Source organism: Argopecten irradians, chromosome 3 (genome assembly GCF_041381155.1).
Source record: "Argopecten irradians isolate NY chromosome 3, Ai_NY, whole genome shotgun sequence".
Lineage (NCBI taxonomy): Eukaryota > Metazoa > Mollusca > Bivalvia > Pectinida > Pectinidae > Argopecten > Argopecten irradians.
Window position 1 is genome coordinate 22,564,066 of NC_091136.1, and position 27,652 is coordinate 22,591,717.

Sequence of the window (27,652 nt, forward strand, 5' to 3'; positions counted from 1 at the left end):
CCTAACTCCACCCTTTACTCCCCTTAATACACACCCTGATGTATTTTAGGCCATAACTCCACCCTTTACTCCCCTTAATACACACCCTGATGTATTTTAGGCCATAACTCCACCCTTTACTCCCCTTAATACACACCCTGATGTATTTTAGGCCATAACTCCACCCTTTACTCCCCTTAATACACACCCTGATGTATTTTAGGCCACTAACTCCACCCTTTACTCCTTACCCTTAATACACACCCTGATGTATTTTAGGCCATAACTCCACCCTTTACTCCCCTTAATACACACCCTGATGTATTTTAGGCCATAACTCCACCCTTTACTCCCCTTAATACACACCCTGATGTATTTTAGGCCATAACTCCACCCTTTACTCCCCTTAATACACACCCTGATGTATTTTAGGCCCTAACTCCACCCTTTATTCCCCTTAATACACACCCTGATGTATTTTAGGCCATAACTCCACCCTTTACTCCCCTTAATACACACCCTGATGTATTTTAGGCCATAACTCCACCCTTTACTCCCCTTAATACACACCCTGATGTATTTTAGGCCCTAACTCCACCCTTTACTCCCCTTAATACACACCCTGATGTATTTTAGGCCATAACTCCACCCTTTACTCCCCTTAATACACACCCTGATGTATTTTAGGCCCTAACTCCACCCTTTACTCCCCTTAATACACACCCTGATGTATTTTAGGCCCTAACTCCACCCTTTATTCCCCTTAATACACACCCTGATGTATTTTAGGCCATAACTCCACCCTTTACTCCCCTTAATACACACCCTGATGTATTTTAGGCCCTAACTCCACCCTTTACTCCCCTTAATACACACCCTGATGTATTTTAGGCCCTAACTCCACCCTTTACTCCCCTTAATACACACCCTGATGTATTTTAGGCCCTAACTCCACCCTTTACTCCCCTTAATACACACCCTGATGTATTTTAGGCCCTAACTCCACCCTTTACTCCCCTTAATACACACCCTGATGTATTTTAGGCCCTAACTCCACCCTTTACTCCCCTTAATACACACCCTGATGTATTTTAGGCCCTAACTCCACCCTTTACTCCCCTTAATACACACCCTGATGTATTTTAGGCCCTAACTCCACCCTTTACTCCCCTTAATACACACCCTGATGTATTTTAGGCCCTAACTCCACCCTTTACTCCCCTTAATACACACCCTGATGTATTTTAGGCCCTAACTCCACCCTTTACTCCCCTTAATACACACCCTGATGTATTTTAGGCCCTAACTCCACCCTTTACTCCCCTTAATACACACCCTGATGTATTTTAGGCCCTAACTCCACCCTTTACTCCCCTTAATACACACCCTGATGTATTTTAGGCCCTAACTCCACCCTTTATTCCCCTTAATACACACCCTAATGTATTTTAGGCCCTAACTCCACCCTTTACTCCCCTTAATACACACCCTGATGTATTTTAGGCCCTAACTCCACCCTTTATTCCCCTTAATACACACCCTGATGTATTTTAGGCCCTAACTCCACCCTTTATTCCCCTTAATACACACCCTAATGTATTTTAGGCCCTAACATCCACCCTTTACTCCCCTTAATACACACCCTGATGTATTTTAGGCCCTAACTCCACCCTTTACTCCCCTTAATACACACCCTGATGTATTTTAGGCCCTAACTCCACCCTTTACTCCCCTTAATACACACCCTGATGTATTTTAGGCCATAACTCCACCCTTTACTCCCCTTAATACACACCCTGATGTATTTTAGGCCATAACTCCACCCTTTACTCCCCTTAATACACACCCTGATGTATTTTAGGCCATAACTCCACCCTTTACTCCCCTTAATACACACCCTAATGTATTTTAGGCCATAACTCCACCCTTTACTCCCCTTAATACACACCCTGATGTATTTTAGGCCCATAACTCCACCCTTTACTCCCCTTAATACACACCCTGATGTATTTTAGGCCATAACAACACCACCCTTTCTCTTAATACACACCTGATGTATTTAGGCCAAACTAACCCTTACTCCACTTAATACACACCCTGATGTTTTTAGCAAACACTCCACTTTAACTCTTACTACACACCTTTCATATCAAACATTAACTCTTACTACACACATCATATCAAACATTAACTCTTACTACACACATCCAAACATTAACTTTTACTACACACATCCATCAAACACTTTAACTTCTTACTACACACGTCCAAACATTAACTCTTACTACACACGCCATTAACTTTACTACAACGTCATTAAATTAACTCTTACTACACACGATCCAAACATTAACTCTTACTACACACGTCCAAACATTAACTCTTACTACACACGTCATATCAAACATTAACTCTTACTACACACATCATATCAAACATTAACTCTTACTACACACGTCCAAACATTAACTCTTACTACACACGTCATATCAAACATTAACTCTTACTACACACGTCCAAACATTAACTCTTACTACACACGTCATATCAAACATTAACTCTTACTACACATGTCCAAACATTAACTCTTACTACACACGTCATATCAAACATTAACTCTTACTACACACGTCCAAACATTAACTCTTACTACACACGTCATATCAAACATTAACTCTTACTACACACGTCATATCAAACATTAACTCTTACTACACACGTCATATCAAACATTAACTCTTACTACACACATCATATCAAACATTAACTCTTACTACACACATCATATCAAACATTAACTCTTACTACACACGTCATATCAAACATTAACTCTTACTACACAAACATTCAAACATTAACTCTTACTACACACGTCATATCAAACATTAACTCTTACTACACACGTCATATCAAACATTAACTTTTACTACACACATATCAAACATTAACTCTTACTACACACGTCATATCAAACATTAACTCTTACTACACACGTCATATCAAACATTAACTCTTACTACACACTCATATCAAACATTAACTCTTACTACACACATCATATCAAACATTAACTCTTACTACACACATCATATCAAACATTAACTCTTACTACACACTCATATCAAACATTAACTCTTACTACACACATCATATCAAACATTAACTCTTACTACTACTCAATCCAAACATTAACTCTTACTACACACACGTCATATCAAACATTAACTCTTACTACACACGTCATATCAAACATTAACTCTTACTACACACATCGTCCAAACATTAACTCTTACTACACACATCATATCAAACATTAACTCTTACTACACACGTCATATCAAACATTAACTCTTACTACACACGTCATATCAAACATTAACTCTTACTACACACGTCATATCAAACATTAACTCTTACTACACACGTCATATCAAACATTAACTCTTACTACACACGTCATATCAAACATTAACTCTTACTACACACGTCCAAACATTAACTCTTACTACACACGTCTCAAACATTAACTCTTACTACACACGTCCAAACATTAAACTCTTACTACACACGTCATATCAAACATTAACTCTTACTACACACGTCCAAACATTAACTCTTACTACACATCATACAAACATTAACTCTTACTACACACGTCCCAAACATTAACTCTTACTACACACGTCAAACATTAACTCTTACTACACACGTCATACAAACATTAACTCTTACTACACACGTCCAAACATTAACTCTTACTACACACGTCCAAACATTAACTCTTACTACACACGTCATATCAAACATTAACTCTTACTACACACGCATCCAAACATTAACTCTTACTACACACGTCCAAACATTAACTCTTACTACACACGTCCAAACATTAACTCTTACTACACACTCATATCAAACATTAACTCTTACTACACACGTCCAAACATTAACTCTTACTACACACGTCCAAACATTAACTCTTACTACACACGTCATCAAACATTAACTCTTACTACACACGTCCAAACATTAACTCTTACTACACACGTCTATCAAACATTAACTCTTACTACACACGTCCAAACATTAACTCTTACTACACACGTCCAAACATTAACTCTTACTACACACGTCATCAAACATTAACTCTTACTACACACGTCATCAAACATTAACTCTTACTACACACGTCATATCAAACATTAACATTCTTACTACACACATATCAAACATTAACTCTTACTACACAGTCAAACATTAACTCTTACTACACACGTCCAAACATTAACTCTTACTACACACGTCCAAACATTAACTCTTACTACACACGTCATATCAAACATTAACTCTTACTACACACGTCATATCAAACATTAACTCTTACTACACACGTCATATCAAACATTAACTCTTACTACACACGTCATATCAAACATTAACTCTTACTACACACGTCATATCAAACATTAACTCTTACTACACACGTCCAAACATTAACTCTTACTACACACGTCCAAACATTAACTCTTACTACACACGTCATATCAAACATTAACTCTTACTACACACGTCATATCAAACATTAACTCTTACTACACACATCATATCAAACATTAACTCTTACTACACACGTCATATCAAACATTAACTCTTACTACACACGTCATATCAAACATTAACTCTTACTACACACGTCATATCAAACATTAACTCTTACTACACACGTCCAAACATTAACTCTTACTACACACGTCCAAACATTAACTCTTACTACACACATCCAAACATTAACTCTTACTACACACGTCATATCAAACATTAACTCTTACTACACACGTCATATCAAACATTAACTCTTACTACACACGTCATATCAAACATTAACTCTTACTACACATGTCATATCAAACATTAACTCTTACTACACACGTCCAAACATTAACTCTTACTACACACGTCATATCAAACATTAACTCTTACTACACACGTCATATCAAACATTAACTCTTACTACACACGTCATATCAAACATTAACTCTTACTACACACGTCATATCAAACATTAACTCTTACTACACACGTCCAAACATTAACTCTTACTACACACGTCCAAACATTAACTCTTACTACACACGTCATATCAAACATTAACTCTTACTACACACGTCATATCAAACATTAACTCTTACTACACACGTCATATCAAACATTAACTCTTACTACACACATCATATCAAACATTAACTCTTACTACACACGTCATATCAAACATTAACTCTTACTACACACGTCCAAACATTAACTCTTACACACAGTCATATCAAACATTAACTCTTACTACACACGTCCAAACATTAACTCTTACTACACACGTCCAAACATTAACTCTTACTACACACGTCATATCAAACATTAACTCTTACTACACACGTCATATCAAACATTAACTCTTACTACACACGTCATATCAAACATTAACTCTTACTACACACGTCATATCAAACATTAACTCTTACTACACACGTCATATCAAACATTAACTCTTACTACACACGTCATATCAAACATTAACTCTTACTACACACGTCCAAACATTAACTCTTACTACACACGTCCAAACATTAACTCTTACTACACACGTCCAAACATTAACTCTTACTACACACGTCATATCAAACATTAACTCTTACTACACACGTCATATCAAACATTAACTCTTACTACACACGTCATATCAAACATTAACTCTTACTACACACGTCATATCAAACATTAACTCTTACTACACACGTCCAAACATTAACTCTTACTACACACATCATATCAAACATTAACTCTTACTACACACGTCCAAACATTAACTCTTACTACACACGTCATATCAAACATTAACTCTTACTACACACGTCATATCAAACATTAACTCTTACTACACACGTCCAAACATTAACTCTTACTACACACGTCCAAACATTAACTCTTACTACACACGTCATATCAAACATTAACTCTTACTACACATGTCCAAACATTAACTCTTACTACACACGTCATATCAAACATTAACTCTTACTACACACGTCCAAACATTAACTCTTACTACACACGTCATATCAAACATTAACTCTTACTACACACGTCATATCAAACATTAACTCTTACTACACACGTCATATCAAACATTAACTCTTACTACACACGTCATATCAAACATTAACTCTTACTACACACGTCATATCAAACATTAACTCTTACTACACACGTCCAAACATTAACTCTTACTACACACGTCATATCAAATATTAACTCTTACTACACACATCCAAACATTAACTCTTACTACACACGTCCAAACATTAACTCTTACTACACACATCCAAACATTAACTCTTACTACACACGTCCAAACATAAACTCTTACTACACACGTCATATCAAACATTAACTCTTACTACACACGTCATATCAAACATTAACTCTTACTACACACGTCCAAACATTAACTCTTACTACACACATCCAAACATTAACTCTTACTACACACGTCCAAACATTAACTCTTACTACACACGTCCAAACATTAACTCTTACTACACACGTCAACATTAACTCTTACTACACACGTCCAAACATTAACTCTTACTACACAGTCCAAACATTAACTCTTACTACACACGTCCAAACATTAACTCTTACTACACACGTCATATCAAACATTAACTCTTACTACACACGTCCAAACATTAACTCTTACTACACACGTCCAAACATTAACTCTTACTACACACGTCCAAACATTAACTCTTACTACACACGTCCAAACATTAACTCTTACTACACACATCCAAACATTAACTCTTACTACACACGTCCAAACATTAACTCTTACTACACACGTCCAAACATTAACTCTTACTACACACGTCCAAACATTAACTCTTACTACACACGTCCAAACATTAACTCTTACTACACACGTCCAAACATTAACTCTTACTACACACGTCCAAACATTAACTCTTACTACACAGTCCAAACATTAATACAAACATTAACTCTCTCACTACACACGTCATATCAAACATTAACTCTTACTACACACGTCCAAACATTAACTCTTACTACACACGTCATATCAAACATTAACTCTTACTACACACGTCATATCAAACATTAACTCTTACTACACACGTCCAAACATTAACTCTTACTACACACGTCCAAACATTAACTCTTACTACACACGTCATATCAAACATTAACTTTTACTACACACATCATATCAAACATTAACTCTTACTACACACGTCCAAACATTAACTCTTACTACACACGTCCAAACATTAACTCTTACTACACACGTCATATCAAACATTAACTCTTACTACACACATCATATCAAACATTAACTCTTACTACACACGTCCAAACATTAACTCTTACTACACACGTCACATTAACTCTTACTACACACGTCATATCAAACATTAACTCTTACTACACACATGTCCAAACATTAACTCTTACTACACACGTAATATCAAACATTAACTCTTACTACACACGTCCAAACATAACTCTTACACACACATATCAATATTAACTCTTACTACACACAGTCCAAACATTAAACTCTTACTACACACGTCATATCAAACATTAACTCTTACTACACACGTCCAAACATAAACTCTTACTAACACGTCATATCAAACATTAACTCTTACTACACACGTCCAAACATAAACTCTTACTACACACGTCAAACATTAACTCTTACTACACACGTCATATCAAAACATAACTCTTACTACACACGTCCAAACATAACATTAACTCTTACTACACACATCATATCAAACATTAACTCTTACTACACACGTCCAAACATTAACTCTTACTACACACGTCCAAACATTAACTCTTACTACACTGTATTTACTACACACGTCAAACATTAACTCTTACTACACACGTCCAATCATTACTACTCATATTAACTCTTACTACACACGTCCAAACATTAACTCTTACTACACACGTCCAAACATTAACTCTTACTACACACGTCCAAACATTAACTCTTACTACACACGTCACATCAAATATTGACAGCATTCAAAGCAACCAAAATATCCCTGCTCACAAAAAAAAACCCTACAGAAAATGTTGAAATACATTCCAGCATATGAGATGAGTTACCTCCCTTATCCTTATGTAAATGTAAATATATGCTAACGAATGACTTCAGTCAATAAATAAAATGAATTCAAAAAGTCTCTCACAAACATACAAAACACATGAAACAAATTCAAGCAAACAAAACAATGAATGTATAACTATTTGATATGGAATTCACTAAATGGAATATACAAAAGCCTCAATGGGCCTGTATCATTATGGAATAGCTGAACATTAAGTGATTCTCTATTTGTAACTTGTAATATCTACATCAGCTAATTCACAGTCAGAGGATTCTATAGTTATTTACTATGAAGCGAGCTGGACGTTTGAATTAACTGAATGAACTATTTTCCTCCTTAATTGATATAAAAACAATAATTTGGATGAAATCTGATGATTAATAGAGCTGGAATTCTTTTTATAGTGTCATACAATGATCTCAATCTGGTATCATTTAGTATCTATAGAGTCTGGAAAGCAGTGACACTGCTATAGGTTTGTGTGACACCAAGGCAAACCATTTGAAGATTTGCAAGGAATATGCGAGTTAAAAATATTTGGCGACCCATTTGAAGTTGTGTGCTGTTTTGTACTTTGAAGTAGTGTGCTGTTTTGTACTTTGAAGTAGTGTGCTGTTTTGTACTTTGAAGTTGTGTGCTGTTTTGTACTTTGAAGTTGTGTGCTGTTTTGTACTTTGAAGTTGTGTGCTGTTTTGTACTTTGAAGTTGTGTGTTGTTCTGTACTTTGAAGTTGTGTGTTGTTCTCTACTTTGAAGTTGTATGCTGTTTTGTACTTTGAAGTTGTGTGTTGTTCTGTACTTTGAAGTTGTGTGCTGTTTTGTACTTTGAAGTTGTGTGTTGTTCTGTACTTTGAAGTTGTGTGTTGTTCTGTACTTTGAAGTTGTGTGCTGTTTTGTACTTTGAAGTTGTGTGCTGTTCTGTACTTTGAAGTAGTGTGCTGTTTTGTACTTTGAAGTTGTGTGCTGTTTTGTACTTTGAAGTTGTGTGTTGTTTTGTACTTTGAAGTTGTGTGTTGTTTTTTACTTTGAAGTTGTGTGCTGTTTTTTACTTTGAAGTTGTGTGCTGTTTTTTTACTTTGAAGTTGTCTTTGAAGTTGTGTGCTGTTTTTTTACTTTGAAGTTGTGTGCTGTTTTGTACTTTGAAGTTGTGTGTTGTTTTGTACTTTGAAGTTGTGTGTTGTTTTTTACTTTGAAATTGTGTACTGTTTTGTACTTTGAAGTTGTGTGTTGTTTTTTACTTTGAAGTTGTGTGTTGTTTTGTACTTTGAAGTTGTGTGTTGTTTTTTACTTTGAAGTTGTGTGCTGTTTTTTTACTTTGAAGTTGTCTTTGAAGTTGTGTGCTGTTTTTTTACTTTGAAGTAGTGTGCTGTTTTGTACTTTGAAGTTGTGTGTTGTTTTGTACTTTGAAGTTGTGTGTTGTTTTTTACTTTGAAGTAGTGTGCTGTTTTGTACTTTGAAGTTTTGTGCTGTTTTGTACTTTGAAGTTGTGTGTTGTTTTTTACTTTGAAGTTGTGTGCTGTTTTTTACTTTGAAGTTGTGTGCTGTTTTGTACTTTGAAGTTGTGTGTTGTTCTGTACTTTGAAGTTGTGTGTTGTTCTGTACTTTTAAGTTGTGTGCTGTTTTGTACTTTGAAGTTGTGTGCTGTTCTGTACTTTGAAGTAGTGTGCTGTTTTGTACTTTGAAGTTGTGTGCTGTTTTGTACTTTGAAGTTGTGTGTTGTTTTGTACTTTGAAGTTGTGTGTTGTTTTTTACTTTGAAGTTGTGTGCTGTTTTTTACTTTGAAGTTGTGTGCTGTTTTTTTACTTTGAAGTTGTCTTTGAAGTTGTGTGCTGTTTTGTACTTTGAAGTTGTGTGTTGTTTTTTTACTTTGAAGTTGTGTGCTGTTTTTTTACTTTGAAGTTGTCTTTGAAGTTGTGTGCTGTTTTTTTTACTTTGAAGTTGTGTGCTGTTTTGTACTTTGAAATTGTGTGTTGTTTTGTACTTTGAAGTTGTGTGTTGTTTTTTACTTTGAAGTTGTGTACTGTTTTGTACTTTGAAGTTGTGTGTTGTTTTTTACTTTGAAGTTGTGTGTTGTTTTGTACTTTGAAGTTGTGTGTTGTTTTTTACTTTGAAGTTGTGTGCTGTTTTTTTACTTTGAAGTTGTCTTTGAAGTTGTGTGCTGTTTTTTTACTTTGAAGTTGTGTGCTGTTTTGTACTTTGAAGTTGTGTGTTGTTTTGTACTTTGAAGTTGTGTGTTGTTTTTTACTTTGAAGTAGTGTGCTGTTTTGTACTTTGAAGTTGTGTGCTGTTTTGTACTTTGAAGTTGTGTGTTGTTTTTTACTTTGAAGTTGTGTGCTGTTTTTTACTTTGAAGTTGTGTGCTGTTTTTTTACTTTGAAGTTGTCTTTGAAGTTGTGTGCTGTTTTGTACTTTGAAGTTGTGTGTTGTTTTTTACTTTGAAGTTGTGTGCTGTTTTTTTACTTTGAAGTTGTCTTTGAAGTTGTGTGCTGTTTTTTTACTTTGAAGTTGTGTGCTGTTTTGTACTTTGAAGTTGTCTATGAAGTTGTGTGCTGTTTAGATAACTTTTGTAAGGATCATTGGTGTATAAATGCCTAGTGTAGGATTTCCTCAATAAAGCAAGATAAGATTTCCATGCATTGAAATAAATGTTACAGAAATTGCTGATGAAGTAAGGTGTTGAACTGTAAGTGCAGTTAAACGAAGCTATAATATTGTACCTATAAAACAATGTGAGAATTAAGCCATCATATTGTACCCATAAAACAATGTGAGAATTAAACCATCATATTGTACCCATAAAACAATGCGAGAATTAAGCCATCATATTGTACCCATAAAACAATGTGATAATTAAGCCATCATATTGTACCCATAAAACAATGTGAGAATTAAGCCATCATATTGTACCCATAAAACAATGTGAGAATTAAGCCATCATATTGTACCCATAAAACAATGTGAGAATTAAGCCATCATATTGTACCCATAAAACAATGTGAGAATTAAGCCATCATATTGTACCCATAAAACAATGCGAGAATTAAGCCACCATATTGTACCTATTAAACAATGTGAGAATTAAACCATCATATTGTACCTATTAAACAATATGAAACGGTTTTGGCAGCATCTTTATGTAATTGATATGTTAAACTGCAATAAGATATTTGAGTCACAGAAGATGATGCAGGAAACCAATAAAAAACCAGAACAGAAATGTACCAGCTAAGAGAGATAATTACACAAAATTAACCAAAGGGAGACAATAAGTAAACATAAAATTAAGGGAGATAATTCAACATTTAATAACCCTGTCAAGATTCCCATGCTTGTGCCAAGTGATGAAAGTAATGTGTTTCAGAAATTCTACCAGAACTGCCATTATCCTAAAAGTCTACACCTAAAACAGTTGACGCAATATTAGAATGTTCAATCCAATGTTTAATTATGAATATTATCAATGACTTATGTCAATGCTATTGATGCATGAATTATGTGTTCTGCTTTCTATACCAGGATAAACTATCTAGCCCCAAAAATCAGAAACAAGTTACTTCTAGATCCAATTCTGTTTTAGTTTTAGATTGTATGGGTTACACTAAATCAGGCCTGAACACCAGGGGAGATTTTTTTATGTAGAAGTGATAAGCCTGTTACATTATGTTTATATTTGTAATGATGTACTTGATATTCCCTGTATGTCGGGTTTTCTATTTTCTAAGCAACAATATGGAGTAAGATAAACACCTGATTTACACCTACAGTAAGGTAAACACCTGATTTACACCTACAGTAAGGTAAACACCTGATTTACACCTACACTAAGATAAACACCTGATTTACACCTACACTAAGGTAAACACCTGATTTACACCTACAGTAAGGTACAAACCTGATTTATACCTACAGTAAGATAAACACCTGATTTACACCTACACTAAGGTAAACACCTAATTTACACCTACAGTAAGGTAAACACCTGATTTACACCTACAGTAAGATGAAACACCTGATTTACACCTACAGTAAGATGAAACACCTGATTTACACCTACAGTAAGATGAAACACCTGATTTACACCTACAGTAAGATAAAACACCTGATTTACACCTACAGTAAGATAAACACCTGATTTACACCTACAGTAAGATAAAACACCTGATTTACACCTACAGTAAGATAAAACACCTGATTTACACCTACAGTAAGATAAACACCTGATTTACACCTACAGTAAGATAAACACCTGATTTACACCTACAGTAAGATAAACACCTGATTTACACCTACAGTAAGATAAACACCTGATTTACACCTACAGTAAGATAAAACACCTGATTTACACCTACAGTAAGATAAAACACCTGATTTACACCTACAGTAAGATAAAAACCTGATTTACACCTACAGTAAGAGAAACACCTGATTTACACCTACAGTAAGATAAAAACCTGATTTACACCTACAGTAAGAGAAACATCTGATTTACACCTACAGTAAGATAAAACACCTGATTTACACCTACAGTAAGATAAAACACCTGATTTACACCTACAGTAAGATAAACACCTGATTTACACCTACAGTAAGATAAACACCTGATTTACACCTACAGTAAGATAAAACACCTGATTTACACCTACAGTAAGATAAAACACCTGATTTACACCTACAGTAAGGTAAACACCTGATTTACACCCACAGTAAGATAAACACCTAATTTACACCTACAGTAAGATAAAACACCTGATTTACACCTACAGTAAGATAAAACACCTGATTTACACCTACAGTAAGGTAAACACCTGATTTACACCCACAGTAAGATAAACACCTAATTTACACCTACAGTAAGATAAAATACCTGATTTACACCTACAGTAAGATAAACACATGATTTACACCTACAGTAAGATAAAACACCTGATTTACACCTACAGTAAGATAAAACACTTGATTTACACCTACAGTAAGATAAAACACCTGATTTACACCTACAGTAAGATAAAACACCTGATTTACACCTACAGTAAGATAAACACCTGATTTACACCTACAGTAAGATAAATCACCTGATTTACACCCACAGTAAGATAAACACCTGATTTACACCTACAGTAAGATAAAACACATGATTTACACCCACAGTAAGATAAAACACCTGATTTACACCTACAGTAAGGTAAACACCTGATTTACACCCACAGTAAGATAAACACCTGATTTACACCTACAGTAAGATAAAACACCTGATTTACACCTACAGTAAGGTAAACACCTGATTTACACCCACAGTAAGATAAACTAAACACCTAATTTACACCTACAGTAAGATAAAATACCTGATTTACACCTACAGTAAGATAAAACACCTGATTTACACCTACAGTAAGATAAAACACCTGATTTACACCTACAGTAAGATAAACACCTGATTTACACCTACAGTAAGATAAACACCTAATTTACTCCTTTGTATGACCTTACCTGTAGGGTGTGATGTAATCGGTGTAGAGCATGCTGTTGTTGTAGTTCAGCTTCACTTCCGCGATCTCTATTACAGACTTGTTTCTAAAACACAAATGTCATAAGAAGCTTTTAAACTCCTGTAAGTATTCTTCAGAAATCGCTATTTTTCTCCAAACTGTAACATTTTCGCCCTCATGTAAAAAGTCCTAAGTGATGAGATATCAGATTTAGAAGCAAACAATAAGATGGTTATTTCAGAGTTTCTAAATTATCTCCCTTTTCTAAGCTCATTCCACAGTTCATTGCACACGTGTCCATCCCCTTTCTTGGCCACGTATACAACTAGACATTGGGAATTACACTGCCCTCCAAAAGTTCTGTTACAACTCTCTTAATTGTGTATAAAATTATTTTTGACAAAAATATTGGGGATAGAATTTTTTTGTGTCATTTGTTTTAAATGACGTAAAGGGGGATAATGCTACTTTGGTGTTTTAACACAAATACTTTTCCTAATTAAGTCCTAAAACAGGTTTTTATTAATAATTCAATTATTTCATATTTTATACAGACCAATCAAATGCCTAAAAATAGTAAAACAAACTCACTTATGGAACGTATTTCCATGGAAATTTAATTTAAAATGACAAAATTAATCACTGCTCACCATGTGTCATCATTTTTGTTATTCTTAAAGTATGATTTAATTATGAAAAATTTCATGTAACGAAATGCAGCAATTATCTAGAGAAGACCGTTTCCAGTGTGCTTTTTATCATCGCAATGGTGTTCCGGCGGCACAAACTACAAGGATACTTGGAACTAACATGTAAGTGGTCAATTGTTTCCTTGAAACTTTTGAGGATTTTGCAATTCATAATTTGGTATGCAGTTCTAAAGTTTGACCATTTCTCTTTTGTTACAGACAGAATGTGTACAGGGCTATTAAAGATTCCAAGATACGGGTAACTACGAAGATCGGGAACGTTCTGGTCGGCCATGTATTTCTAAGGATCGGGATGACAGATTACTAGTCCGGGCCAGTCTAAGAAATCGTAAGGAGAAAGTTCTTGAACTTCGAACTGAATGGATCCAAACTGGTGTTGTGGCATCCAATAAAACAGTGAAGAGAAGATTACACAATGTAGGGTTGAAGGGTTGTGTTGCTGCCAAAAAACCACTCTTAACAGTTACCCATCGTCAGAAGAGGTTGGCATTCGCACAGAATCACACAAATTGGACCTGAGTGGACTGGTCAACAGTTCTATGGACTGATGAGTCAAGATTCACTCTCTTCCAAACAGATGGCAGAACGTATGTGAGAAGAAGGGTGAATGAACAATCACATCACGAGTGTGTAGTGCCTACAGTTAAGTTTGGTGAGGGTGGTGTGACGGTTTGGGGCGCTATGTCTTTCCGAGGGACTGGATATCTTACTCCTTTGAAAGGAAATCTCAACGGAATAAAGTACATTGACATTTTAGAGAAAGGTGCAATACCATCAGCACATCTGCTAGGCTACGGCAATAACTTTTTCTTCCAGGATGATGGTGCCCCATGCCACAGAGCCCGTATAGTAACTGAATGGAAGGATGAAAACAATATTCAGTCTTTGGAATAGCCCCCACAATCCCCTGACCTGAACCCAATTGCAAACCTGTAGAGAGATCTTGATATGGAAGTCCACAAGCACAAGTGCGGAAACCTTGGGGAACTGGAAGCTGCATTGCAGCTCACATGGGATGAGATACCTGCTAGAAGATGTAGAGCATTGATCAGAAGTATGCCTGACTGCATAAAGGCAGTACTTAGAGCATGTGGAGGATATACCAAATATACCAACAGAATAACAATATTTTTGATTTTTAACAAATATTCCAATTTCATTACAATACATGAACTCAGGGCCATTGCATTATCATGAAAAATTGTAAAAGTATTTGGAAAATAAAATATTCACGTGATAACTAAAAGAATATTGAAATTATCTTGTTTTTTGAATTTATTTATAAAAAATGCATGTGTAACAGAACTTTTGGAGGGCAGTGTATATGTACAGTGCAGCACAGTACCTATGATTGATCCCCCACACCTTTATACACTGAGAGGGGGGGGGAGTACTGTATACTGTATACACTGAGAGGGGGGGAAGTACTGTATATACTGTATACACTGAGAGGGGGGTGGGGAAGTACTGTATACTGTATACACTGAGAGGGGGGTGGGGAAGTAATGTATACTGTATACACTGAGAGGGGGGTGGGGAAGTAATGTATACTGTATACACTGAGAGGGGGGAAGTACTGTATACTGTATACACTGAGAGGGGGGGGAGGTACTGTATACTGTATACACTGAGAGGGGGGGAAGTACTGTATACTGTATACACTGAGAGGGGGGGAGGTACTGTATACTGTATACACTGAGAGGGGGGTGGGGAAGTACTGTATACTGTATACACTGAGAGGGGGGGGGGAAGTACTGTATACAGTATACACTGAGAGGGGGGGGGGAAGTACTGTATACTGTATACACTGAGAGGGGGGGGGGGGGTACTGTATACTGTATACACTGAGAGGAGGGTGGGGAAGTACTGTATACTGTATACACTGAGAGGGGGGGGGGGAAGTACTGTATACTGTATACACTGAGAGGGGGGGAAGTACTGTATACTGTATACACTGAGAGGGGGGTGGGGAAGTAATGTATACTGTATACACTGAGAGGGGGGGTGGGGAAGTAATGTATACTGTATACACTGAGAGGGGGGAAGTACTGTATACTGTATACACTGAGAGGGGGGGGGGAAGTAATGTATACTGTATACACTGAGAGGGGGGGACGTACTGTATACTGTATACACTGAGAGGGGGGGACGTACTGTATACTGTATACACTGAGAGGGGGGAGGAAGTACTGTATACTGTATACACTGAGAGGGGGGGAAGTACTGTATACTGTATACACTGAGAGGGGGGGAGTACTGTATACTGTATACACTGAGAGGGGGGGAAGTACTGTATACTGTATACACTGAGAGGGGGGGAAGTACTGTATACTTTATACACTGAGAGGGGGGGGGAAGTACTGTATACTTATACACTGAGAGGGGGGGGGAAGTACTGTATACTGTATACACTGAGAGGGGGGGAGTACTGTATACTGTATACACTGAGAGGGGGGGGAGTACTGTATACTGTATACACTGTGAGGGGGGGAATACTGTATACTGTATACACTGAGAGGGGGGGAAGTACTGTATACTGTATACACTGAGGGGGGGGGAGTACTGTATACTGTATACACTGAGAGAGGGGGGAGTACTGTATACTGTATACACTGAGAGGGGGGGAGTACTGTATAACACTGAGAGGGGGGGGGAGTACTGTATACTGTATACACTGAGAGGGGGGGAAGTACTGTATACTGTATACACTGAGAGAGGGGGGGAAGTACTGTATACTGTATACACTGAGAGGGGGGGGGGAAGTACTGTATACTGTATACACTGAGAGGGGGGGGAAGTACTGTATACTGTATACACTGAAAGGGGGGGGGGAGAGTACTGTATACTGTATACACTGAGAGGGGGGGGGGGAAGTACTGTATACTGTATACACTGAGAGGGGGGGGGAAGTACTGTATACTGTATACACTGAGAGGGGGGGGAAGTACTGTATACTGTATACACTGAGAGGGGGGAAGTACTGTATACTGTATACACTGAGAGGGGGGGGGAGTACTGTATACTGTATACACTGAGAGGGGGGGGGAGTACTGTATACTGTATACACTGAGAGGGGGGGGGGGAGTACTGTATACTGTATACACGAGAGGGGGGGGGAAGTACTGTATAACTGAATACACTGAGAGGGGGGGGAAAGTACTGTATACTGTATACACTGAGAGGGGGGAAGTACTGTATACTGTATACACTGAGAGGGGGGAAGTACTGTATACTATAAACCAATTATCTTTCGGGGCTACTAAATTTTGCAATACCTGTTTCAAAACATGTACGCAGAAATTAAATTTCGTTGATTTAAAATTGAATGGCGGTATCTTTGAATTTGGCTGTGCAAGAAATGTGGAAGATATAAATTTGTTGAGATAGCGAACTTACCTTGATAGTGAATTTACTTACCTTGATAGTGAATTTCGCAAAAATAAATTAAAATAAATAAATAAAATAAGAAAGTTAGTTTACAGAACCCGGTAACTTTCCTCAGGTCATTGACTTTTTAGTGGAAAAGAAATGTTTAAACAATATAACGTGACGCTACTCAATTTGGAACGCTACCCAAAATGAAACACTTTTAAAATATGTGATACAGAATTTTCAGTTTACAATCTAAACTAACAACAACAGTCCTGAACAAAAATTAAGGTGCTGACTAATAACTGTGACAATTCTAATACGTCATTTTCTTTCCAGTTGCTTATTATCTGTATTCAAAAATGAAAATAACGAAATTTTGAAAAACTCCGGGAAACGACGTCGTGCCACATTCCTAAAAACACCATATATTTTAAAATAAGAAAAATAAATGCTGAATGGAATATTTTTGAAAGACATCTGCCTTGAATAAACTAAAAAATGTTTGAACTTTCTTTTAATGAATTCAAACATTTTTTATCATGCCTGGGCATTTATTAATCAAACTTTATTTAGGAGATGTTCCATTTTGGGTACTCAAACCAGCTGAAACACAGGGCTGGACCGGGCATGATTCCAAGCTCTGTATTTATAAATATATGCACTGCTGACAAGAAAAATCATGAAATTAATAATAAAAGCATCTATTTGTGGAATGTTAAGAAAAAAATCTGGATTCAACCACAAGTAAGAAAATTTTTAAAATTATCTGCAAAAAGTGTTCCAATTTTGGTAGCGTCACGTTACACTCTTGATTCCCGATCACAATATTTCTATTACTTCAAACATCACCAGATCTTTGGCGATAATACAAATGTAATTGTAGTAATTGAAACAGACCTGTAGTTCCTGACATTCCTGGTGGAGCTGTTTTAGACTAGAGTGACTGTGCCGCGTGCTCAGATTCTGATTGTAGAGTTTCTCCAGGTGAGACTGATGTTTGTGTAGATTAGGAAGTCCATCACTCGCCCGACGGACAGGTGAGAATCTCTCGTTAGGTAAGTGTAGAGAGTTCACGTCACGGAAGGAGTTTGGTGCTACAATGGTATTAAACTCTTAATGACCTATACAACTGTATGTAAATGGAACACAATGGAATAACACAAATTATTCTTTCTGTACATCTTTCACGAAAGGTTTACAGCTATACATCAAAACATACAAAATTCTGTACATACTATATCATAAGACTCTTTCATATGTGGATATGAGAGATATTCTGCCTGAGGGTCACAAAATGTAAAACCCCAGGCTTACCATGAGTTTTGCAACATTTTGTGATCCTGAGGGTTGAATATCCCTATCCCTCATATCCACCTATGAAAGAGTATTTTTCTCTCATACCTTGATGTTTTAATCATTCGTCTTACCAATATGATATAACTGCAAGTCCATTTTCCATTCATGAAGAATATTGCATTATATTTTAAATACAAATCCTATTTCTTGCATTATTTACAGTAAAACCTGCCTATTTTCTGAAAATAACATTTAAAAAATTTAGTCACCGAAAAAATAGTTACTTTGATGTCACGAGGCTATTACATGTGTAGCCACATAACATATCCACAGCCAACATGTGTGTATTGTATCAGCTAAACCACTATTACACTCGTAGGTATGAGGGAAATTTCTGTACATACTACCTATATTCCGTCTTTGCATATTACAGAATTAGTTCCCTTTCGGGTAAGTATCCATTGTTACATCGTTGTTTTGTGAGCACAATTCACTTCACTTTCACCAAAAAGTATAATGTCACACTCGCAAACACATGATGTCACAATCAATACCTACCTGCAAGGGCAGATGACCCTTTTATATTTAAATCAAAATACAAAATTTCAGCGGTTGAAACTGATATACTTACTTAATGACCCTCCCACCGGGAAGTGATTCCTACGCACAGGTCTGATAGGCTGAAGAGACAGTTTACGTTGTAGTTCCTCTGGAATCTCGTGCATCGGATTGGACATTGCCAATGTGTGTCGCTTGGTGCGCCCCCTGCTAGCCAGATACCTGGAACGGCACATAATTCAATTATGACATAAAATCTATCAGGGCAGCGGGGTGCGCCAGATACCTGTAAAGGCACATAATTCAATTATGACATATAATCTATTAGGGCACCAAACAAACACAACAAAGGACAAAACAATTCTTGCTTTTTTGATAACATCCATTTGGAAATAATGGTATGACATGCTGTATATCTAGTTGAATCATATATACTCTGGAAGCAAGATCACTAAAATTTAAATCTGGTAAAAATAAAATTTTCTCTTATTCAGTTCATAATATACTGGAGAATTGAATATGTATAGAGAACCAGACTTCGCTTTCTGAATTTTACTGACAAAAGCTGTTCCTTATCAGTCATGTTTTAATGTCCTACCTCTGTACAGCTTCAGTATCCGGCTCCTGGTCAGACCCACCGTCCTCATTTTCTTCCACTGTTACAGAACCCTGAATAGGTGTCAGGGGCATTCCTACCGGGGACAGAGGGGACTGGAAACCAGAAACATTACAATTAACTGTTACAGAACCCCAGATAGGTGTCAGGGCATTCCTACCGGGGACAGAGGTGACTGGAAACCAGAAACATTACAATTAACTGTTACAGAACCCTGAATAGGTGTCAGGGCATTCCTACCGGGGACAGAGGTGACAGGAAACCAGAAACATTACAATTAACTGTTACAGAACCCTGAATAGGTGTCAGGGCATTCCTACCAGGGACAGAGGTGACTGGAAACCAGAAACATTACAATTAACTGTTACAGAATCCTGCATTGGTGTCAGGGGCATTCCTACCAGGGACAGAGGGGACTGCAAACCAGAAACATTACAATTAACTGTTACAGAACCCTGCATAGGTGTCAGGGGCATTCCTACCAGGGACAGAGGGGACTGCAAACCAGAAACATTACAATTAACTGTTACAGAACCCTGCATAGGTGTCAGGGGCATTCCTACCGGGGACAGAGGGGACTGGAAACCAGAAACATTACAATTAACTGTTACAGAACCCTGAATAGGTGTCAGGGGCATTCCTACCGGGGACAGAGGTGACTGGAAACCAGAAACATTACAATTTACTGTTACAAAACCCTGAATAGGTGGCAACAGTGTTCCAACTGGGGACAGAGGGGACTAGAAAGTTATTTATTATAATTTTCATTACAATTGGTTATTTTCAAACTACTGAAATATGATGTGATAATCAATTACAATTTCATAATGTTTCTAAGGAATTTTCAAAAGAGACACCAAATAACAAGACATTATATACCACCTACCCCAGCCAGACATTCTTGGCTCCCTGGGCTCCCAGGCAGACTCCCTCCGTACATTTGTCTGGCAAACAACTGAATATTCGCCCCGCCATCAGATGCCCGTCTGCTCATGTTACCAAGGCAACCACCGACGTCTGGGTAAAACAAGGTGGATGACAAATTGAAAATTTGGCTTTAATAAATCTTCATTCTTGGATTTAGGTAAAATTAGTACTAGTAAATAAAATGTCAGGTTTCACAATATACATGTACATAATCTGAAAGGAAGATTTTCTTATTCTTAAAATTCCAACAGATTTCATTTCAATTGTCCATAATTAATTTCTCTTTCCCTTTATCATAAAATAAAATCTAAAGCCATATAATTGATTTCTCCTTTCCCTAATGCTGGTGACTTCTAGCCATACTAACCATGGAGATAATCTCTTTACCACAATTACTTCAAACATTAACATTACCAAAGAAATGGTCACTTGGATGTATTATTCACTATAGAGTAATGTTCCCATTATACAGGAGTTCCCCTACCTGGACCCCACATTAAGGGCGGCTGAAGTAAATGCTGTTCATTGGTTGGATAGCTGGGCACCTCACTCTGGACCTGTGGTACTGTATCAGGGAGATTCATATGGGGCAAGAGGCTGAGAGGCAGAAGATAGTTGGGCTGAGGAAGGGCAATGATTGGCTGATTGTTGGCAAGTTTGACTCGAACGTCTTCTGGCACCTCATGACGACTGTCGCCGACACCCACTGTGTGTCGCCGCATCGCCAGGTAACGAGCGAGAGCTTCAGGACACGGTTCCTCACTATCAGAATCGGAATGCTGACTGCCTTCATCAGGCTAGAAAATAAAGGGGAGGTAATTACAATATACATGTCAAAACCAAAATGACAAAATAGAAGTAATTACAATGAATCCAAATTCAAAAAAGTTTACTGTATTTTTGCGCGTATAGTGCGCACTTTTTTTCATAATTTATCAAGTGAAAAGTTGGGGGTGCGCACTATACGCAGGTACAAGGCATGGCCAGGTCCTGGGTTATGATCACCGACCGGCAGGTCCGAGCTATGCAGTAACATTTTGTACACGTTGTCGTGAAATAATTATGATTAAATACTTTGATCTTTAAGTCAATGGTCAATGCATATATTCAATATAAAAGGAAAACATCTCTTGAAATTTTTATCTTTAATTCCTTGAAAGTCCGTTTTGAGAGCACGTGTGTTCATGACCGGATTCATGTTACGATCGTGAATCTTCAGTAAGGTATCTCCAAATCTAAATGGCTAAATGAATATAGCCTGGAGCTTGAAACGATGTATAAGTGTGTAATTAATTCGTCACATTAGACAGATTACCTTATAAATAAGTTTCTCCAGCATGTGAAAACTTTTGAACTTGCAAATGTTTACGGAAGTGAGTGTAATCCCACATGCAGAGCCAGCAAATTAAATACGAAACTAAAACCTTCCTACATTAACACTGACCAATCGGCACTATAAATGATGGTATGACTGTAAAATTTACTCTTATTACTATCTTTTGAAATGGTTCTGTAAGATATCATCCTGATTTCAATACTAATTGAAATAATTGAGAATACGGAAGCGTGCTGTCAGTAATCAAATATGGCGGCCACCTGTGGTTGATTGGCCTACTCAGTCGGCTTTTCAGCTAATATCTTGGACAATAATTAAACCTAAATGCCGAACAGATACACAATAGACTTGATTGATACCACTTGGAATTACACAAGGTATGGTTAATTATTTGATTGTAGAAACATCGTTGTTGATATCCTCATTATAGTGTCACCGGCAATTCACAAGCTAACTAGGCCTGCCGTTGTGTAAACAAAGTGTCAATCATCGTGTCAAACTCCTCTCGCCAGTTAATTTTAATGAACAGAAGGTTGTTTTAAGCACTGATAAACAATAAGAACCTTTTGATTTTGTTCTTCAAAAGTGTTTGGAGGCAATGCAAAATGTTGTGAACGAAGATACAAAAACTGAGATTTTAGGTTTTGTAAATTTTTTTTTTCCAAAATGAAACTCAAAAACGTACCTGCGCACTATACGTGGGTGCGCACTATACGCGCAAAAATAAGGTAATTACAATATATCTAGATAGAATGCAAATTGACAACCTTCATTAGGAAAGAAAATTGGTTATTTCTTAATAAATCATTATTTATATCTTGTTCTTTTTGTGGTCATTTTTGTAAGAAGAAATTATGAGTAGTACCAACCTCTGTTAATTGATTATTTTCATTAAAGAATTGTACTTGTGGAATAGCACCAATTGTTGTCGTGGCAGTGGGTAGCTTTGGCTCGGTCTCCTTGGATACCTCCACTTCTACAGGTACCTCGACTCTTTCAACTGTTAATAAAATATTCACAAAATCATAGAATAAATCATTAATTTCTCTTTCACACTTTGATCTCAATCTTATCAAAATTTAGACTTGTAATTTCGCTCCACTACGATGCTTTACGATACTCTCAAATACAATATCTAACAACTCTCCATTTGAGGTCACCTCAGCTTGAACCCTATGGTTAGCAAATCAACATGTCCCTGATCGATTAACTTGGAATTAATTAAACAGCTAATAGAACATCCAGGGATGTTCTGATTTTAGGCCAGGGGTCATGCTGAGGTGACCTCAAATGGAGAGTTGTTAGATATTGTATTTAAGCGAATCGTATAGCATCATAGTCGAGCGAAATTACAAGTATAATTTTAATCAGATTTACTTCAATCTATGGATATCTTAAAGCTTAATAACATGGTTATTGTCTATTGCTATGATGTGTCTGAAATTATTTTCAAAAGATTACTGGCAGGCGACCAGTTCTGTCGAGTACCAATTCTCGCCATCCCAAGTGTGCTTGTATATGATCACAAACGAATTTTCAGACATTTTTGTGTGGAAATCAGCATGGAAGTGTCTTCTATCAAAGATGACTTTATTGACACAAAAATCTGAGTGTACTCTAAATAAACTGCGAAGCGTTTATGATAAGAGTACACTCAGATTTTTGTGTTATATCTCCATAACATAAAAAATCTATTCAAATTAATACTTATAATTCAATTTACTTAAGATAATCTCTTCAATATTCAAAATTCATTTTCTTTTGTCTATGAAATCATTATGCCGTCATCTCAGCCAATCAGAAGCAACGTTACAAACGGCGACGCCATTTTTTCCTTTATGGGCTGATAATGTAAATTTTTAAGCCAATGAAAATGCTCGTAACAAGCAAAATTGAATTATACAACTATAACAATAATATTTTCCTCACCAACACCGGTAGTGATACTAGATCTTCGTTCTGTCCGTACAGCCAGGGGCAGGTTCGGAGGACCTAGAGTCGGTAGTTTGCTCATCATCGTCTTTGGATGTTTCTTCAGTTTGTCCAACAAAAGGTGGTATATGGCACTATGGAAATCGTAGCACTGTTCACGTACAGACTGAAATAAACACCCTTCAATAATTATCTCACAAACAAGAAAATCAAATAATCAAACTGAATATCAGATTACTGAACTCAATATACAAGTAACATCCTAGGTCCTCACAGGCCAGTGTACTGAATTGGAATATATTCTGTCTACATTTAGAATGAATTCTTTGTCACATATATAAAGTTACAACATAACATTAACATTTATCTTTATATCAATAAATAGTGACCCTATCATCTCTATATCTATAAATAATGACTCTAACAACCCTCTATATATCTATAAATAGTTACCCTAACAACCCTCTCTATATCTATAAATAGTAAACCTAACAACTCTCTATATATCTATAAATAGGTACCCTAACAACTCTCTCTATATCTATAAATAGGTACCCTAACAACTCTCTCTATATCTATAAAGAGTTACCCTAACAACTCTCTCTATATCTAAAAATAATAACCCCATTTATATCTATAAGTAGTTACCCTAACAACTCTCTCTATATCTATAAATAATAACCCTATCTATATTTATAAGTAGTTACCCTAACAACTCTCTCTATATCTATAAATAATAACCCTATCTATATTTATAAGTAGTTACCCTAACAACTCTCTCTATATCTATAAATAATAACCCTATCTATATTTATAAGTAGTTACCCTAACAACTCTCTCTATATCTAAAAATAATAACCCTATCTATATTTATAAGTAGTTACCCTAACAACTCTCTCTATATCTAAAAATAATAACCCCATTTATATCTATAAGTAGTTACCCTAACAACTCTCTCTATATCTAAAAATAATAACCCTATCTATATCTATAAGTAGTTACCCTAACAACTCTCTCTTTATCTATAAATAGTTACCCTAACAACTCTATCTATATTTAGAAGTAGTTACCCTAACAACTCTCTCTATATCTATAAGTAGTTACCCTAACAACTCTATCTATATTTAGAAGTAGTTACCCTAACAACTCTATCTATATTTAGAAGTAGTTACCCTAACAACTCTATCTATATTTAGAAGTAGTTACCCTAACAACTCTATCTATATTTAGAAGTAGTTACCCTAACAACTCTCTCTATATCTATATCCAGGTATTCCATGTGAGATATAATCTGTTCGTTTAGGTTTTCTAGGTCAGGATCCACATCCGTCGGGCGATTGTACTCATTTATTTGCTCTTCAAAATCGGGATCATCATCGCCGCCTTTCATCCATCGATGTTGTATAATCTGCTTCATTGTGATTCGTTTATTGGCATCCACAGTTAGCATCATTTTTATCAAATTCTCACATTCTGTAATGAAAAGATAAAGTTTATTGTTCATACAGGTACATACATTTCACAAAAAGACCTTTTTTCTTGTTTAAGAATGTACTTAGGAAAAGTCGTTTTTGTGTAATCACCAATTCCCTACTAGAAATGTACCAAGGGACCAATGGAGCCATATTATTATCAAGAGGCCATATTAATCCTGCATTATTATTATTAACTTTGGGAATCATCTATTCTAAAGCAAGGATCTTAATTCATATCAGCATACTTCACAATTTCTTGGTTATTAAGAGGAAATCAGCTTCAGATTTCAGCAGATTTTATTCCTTTGTCTTTGATTGAAAATTAAGGTCAACGATACAAACAAATAAGGTACATGTAGCCCTTGATCCCAGCTTCTGACATAATTTATCAGATTTTTATGTGTCTTTTCCTGACACAAAATCAGAAGTCTTGAAACTATGAACTTATTATTATGTGGTAACGTCTAGATCTGTACCAACCCATAATATAAGGGCAGATAACTCTCCATGATATGACAGGAATGGAATGAGACAGGCAATGGGACTACTTCACTTACCATGTGATACCCGATGACATTTGTGCGGGACTAGGATTTCCAGTAGTAATGTAACGTACCTATTCCCGCTGAAATAACGTTAGCTCAGGATATCATCTTTTGACGTCATTCCATCACCAATACAAACAATAGTCCCGCACAAACATTATCCGGTATCACATGCTACATGAATTATTCCCATTCTTACAGTTTAACCTCATTACTTGGTGGAACAATGGTACAACTTTTATTTAAAATTTTTTGTTGTTGTATTTTTTGCATTTGGAAGTCAAGTTAAATTTTGGCTGTAATTCTTGGTCAGGACAAATAAAAATTGCTCAAATCAAACATGTCCATGATATACAAGTACAAGGCAAGCTATCTCTGTACTATATAGGGTACTAATCATTCCTACCAGTAGTCATGTAAAACGGAACTCCAAATTTGCCCCGTAGCACTCGCCCACGCAGACTCTGCAAGGTGTTGCCATCAAATGGCAATGCCCCACATACCAACACATATAGCACCACACCAAGACTCTGAAACATAAAAATTCATATTATCTTTCCTTAGAGACTAGAACATATTAGCCACTAAAGCTAGCCTGTTCCCATTACAATTTTAACAAATATACTGTAGGTATTTAAAAGCATATCCCAGATGTTATTAGCACGTCCTGGATGTTCACACAGGAGTGTGAGGAAACCAGAGTGCCCAGAGAAAAATAGTTCACATGATCTGGCATGTGATCCGTGCCAGGGATCAAACCCAGATCTAGACTGGCAACATGAAAAGGAGTCAAGGCTTTTTACTTGACCACCTGCCTGATATATCCAGTATTATATTGCTCCTTATAATTAAATTTCATTATTTTACCTTATTCTGTGAATAACTATATATGCCAAATTAGCAAGTAACATTGATATATCTTTTAGTTCTGAATCTCAACATATTGAGATGTCATAAAGTTTATTACTGCAAAGGCTAGATTTATGTCACAAATGATACTAAAACATTTTTTCATGACATCTTTATGTGTCATTTGATTAACCACAATTATCACTCACTCATAACATTTTAAAGGTTTCCTGGCTAGATATCATACTATATTTCCTGGCTGGAAATCATACTATATTTCCTGACTAGATATATATACGGTAAACCTCCGGTTAATTCGAACCGCCGGATAGTTCGAACACACAATTTTTTCCAGAAAAACGGTAATTT

The 27,652-nt window shown here is 36.3% G+C and overlaps 1 protein-coding gene across 7 annotated transcripts in view; it reads right to left on the reverse strand.

Moving 5' to 3' along the window:
• Window positions 1-27,652, reverse strand: part of LOC138317876 (serine/threonine-protein kinase SIK3-like) — a 68,152-nt gene that overhangs the window by 13,453 nt on the left and 27,047 nt on the right. For all 7 annotated transcript variants that reach the window (XR_011207817.1, XR_011207816.1, XR_011207814.1 and 4 more), the window contains exons 6-15: window positions 26,841-26,964; window positions 25,655-25,887; window positions 24,412-24,580; window positions 23,352-23,482; window positions 21,631-21,943; window positions 21,106-21,236; window positions 20,202-20,314; window positions 19,677-19,825; window positions 18,647-18,843; window positions 13,669-13,752 (exon numbers count right to left, since the gene is read on the reverse strand). Coding sequence is in view for 2 of the 7 variants with exons in the window: in XM_069259850.1 (XP_069115951.1) it covers window positions 13,669-13,752; window positions 18,647-18,843; window positions 19,677-19,825; window positions 20,202-20,314; window positions 21,106-21,236; window positions 21,631-21,943; window positions 23,352-23,482; window positions 24,412-24,580; window positions 25,655-25,887; window positions 26,841-26,964 (1,644 nt within the window). In the remaining 5 variants the exon portion in view is untranslated. The remainder of the gene's footprint in view (window positions 1-13,668; window positions 13,753-18,646; window positions 18,844-19,676; window positions 19,826-20,201; window positions 20,315-21,105; window positions 21,237-21,630; window positions 21,944-23,351; window positions 23,483-24,411; window positions 24,581-25,654; window positions 25,888-26,840; window positions 26,965-27,652) is intronic.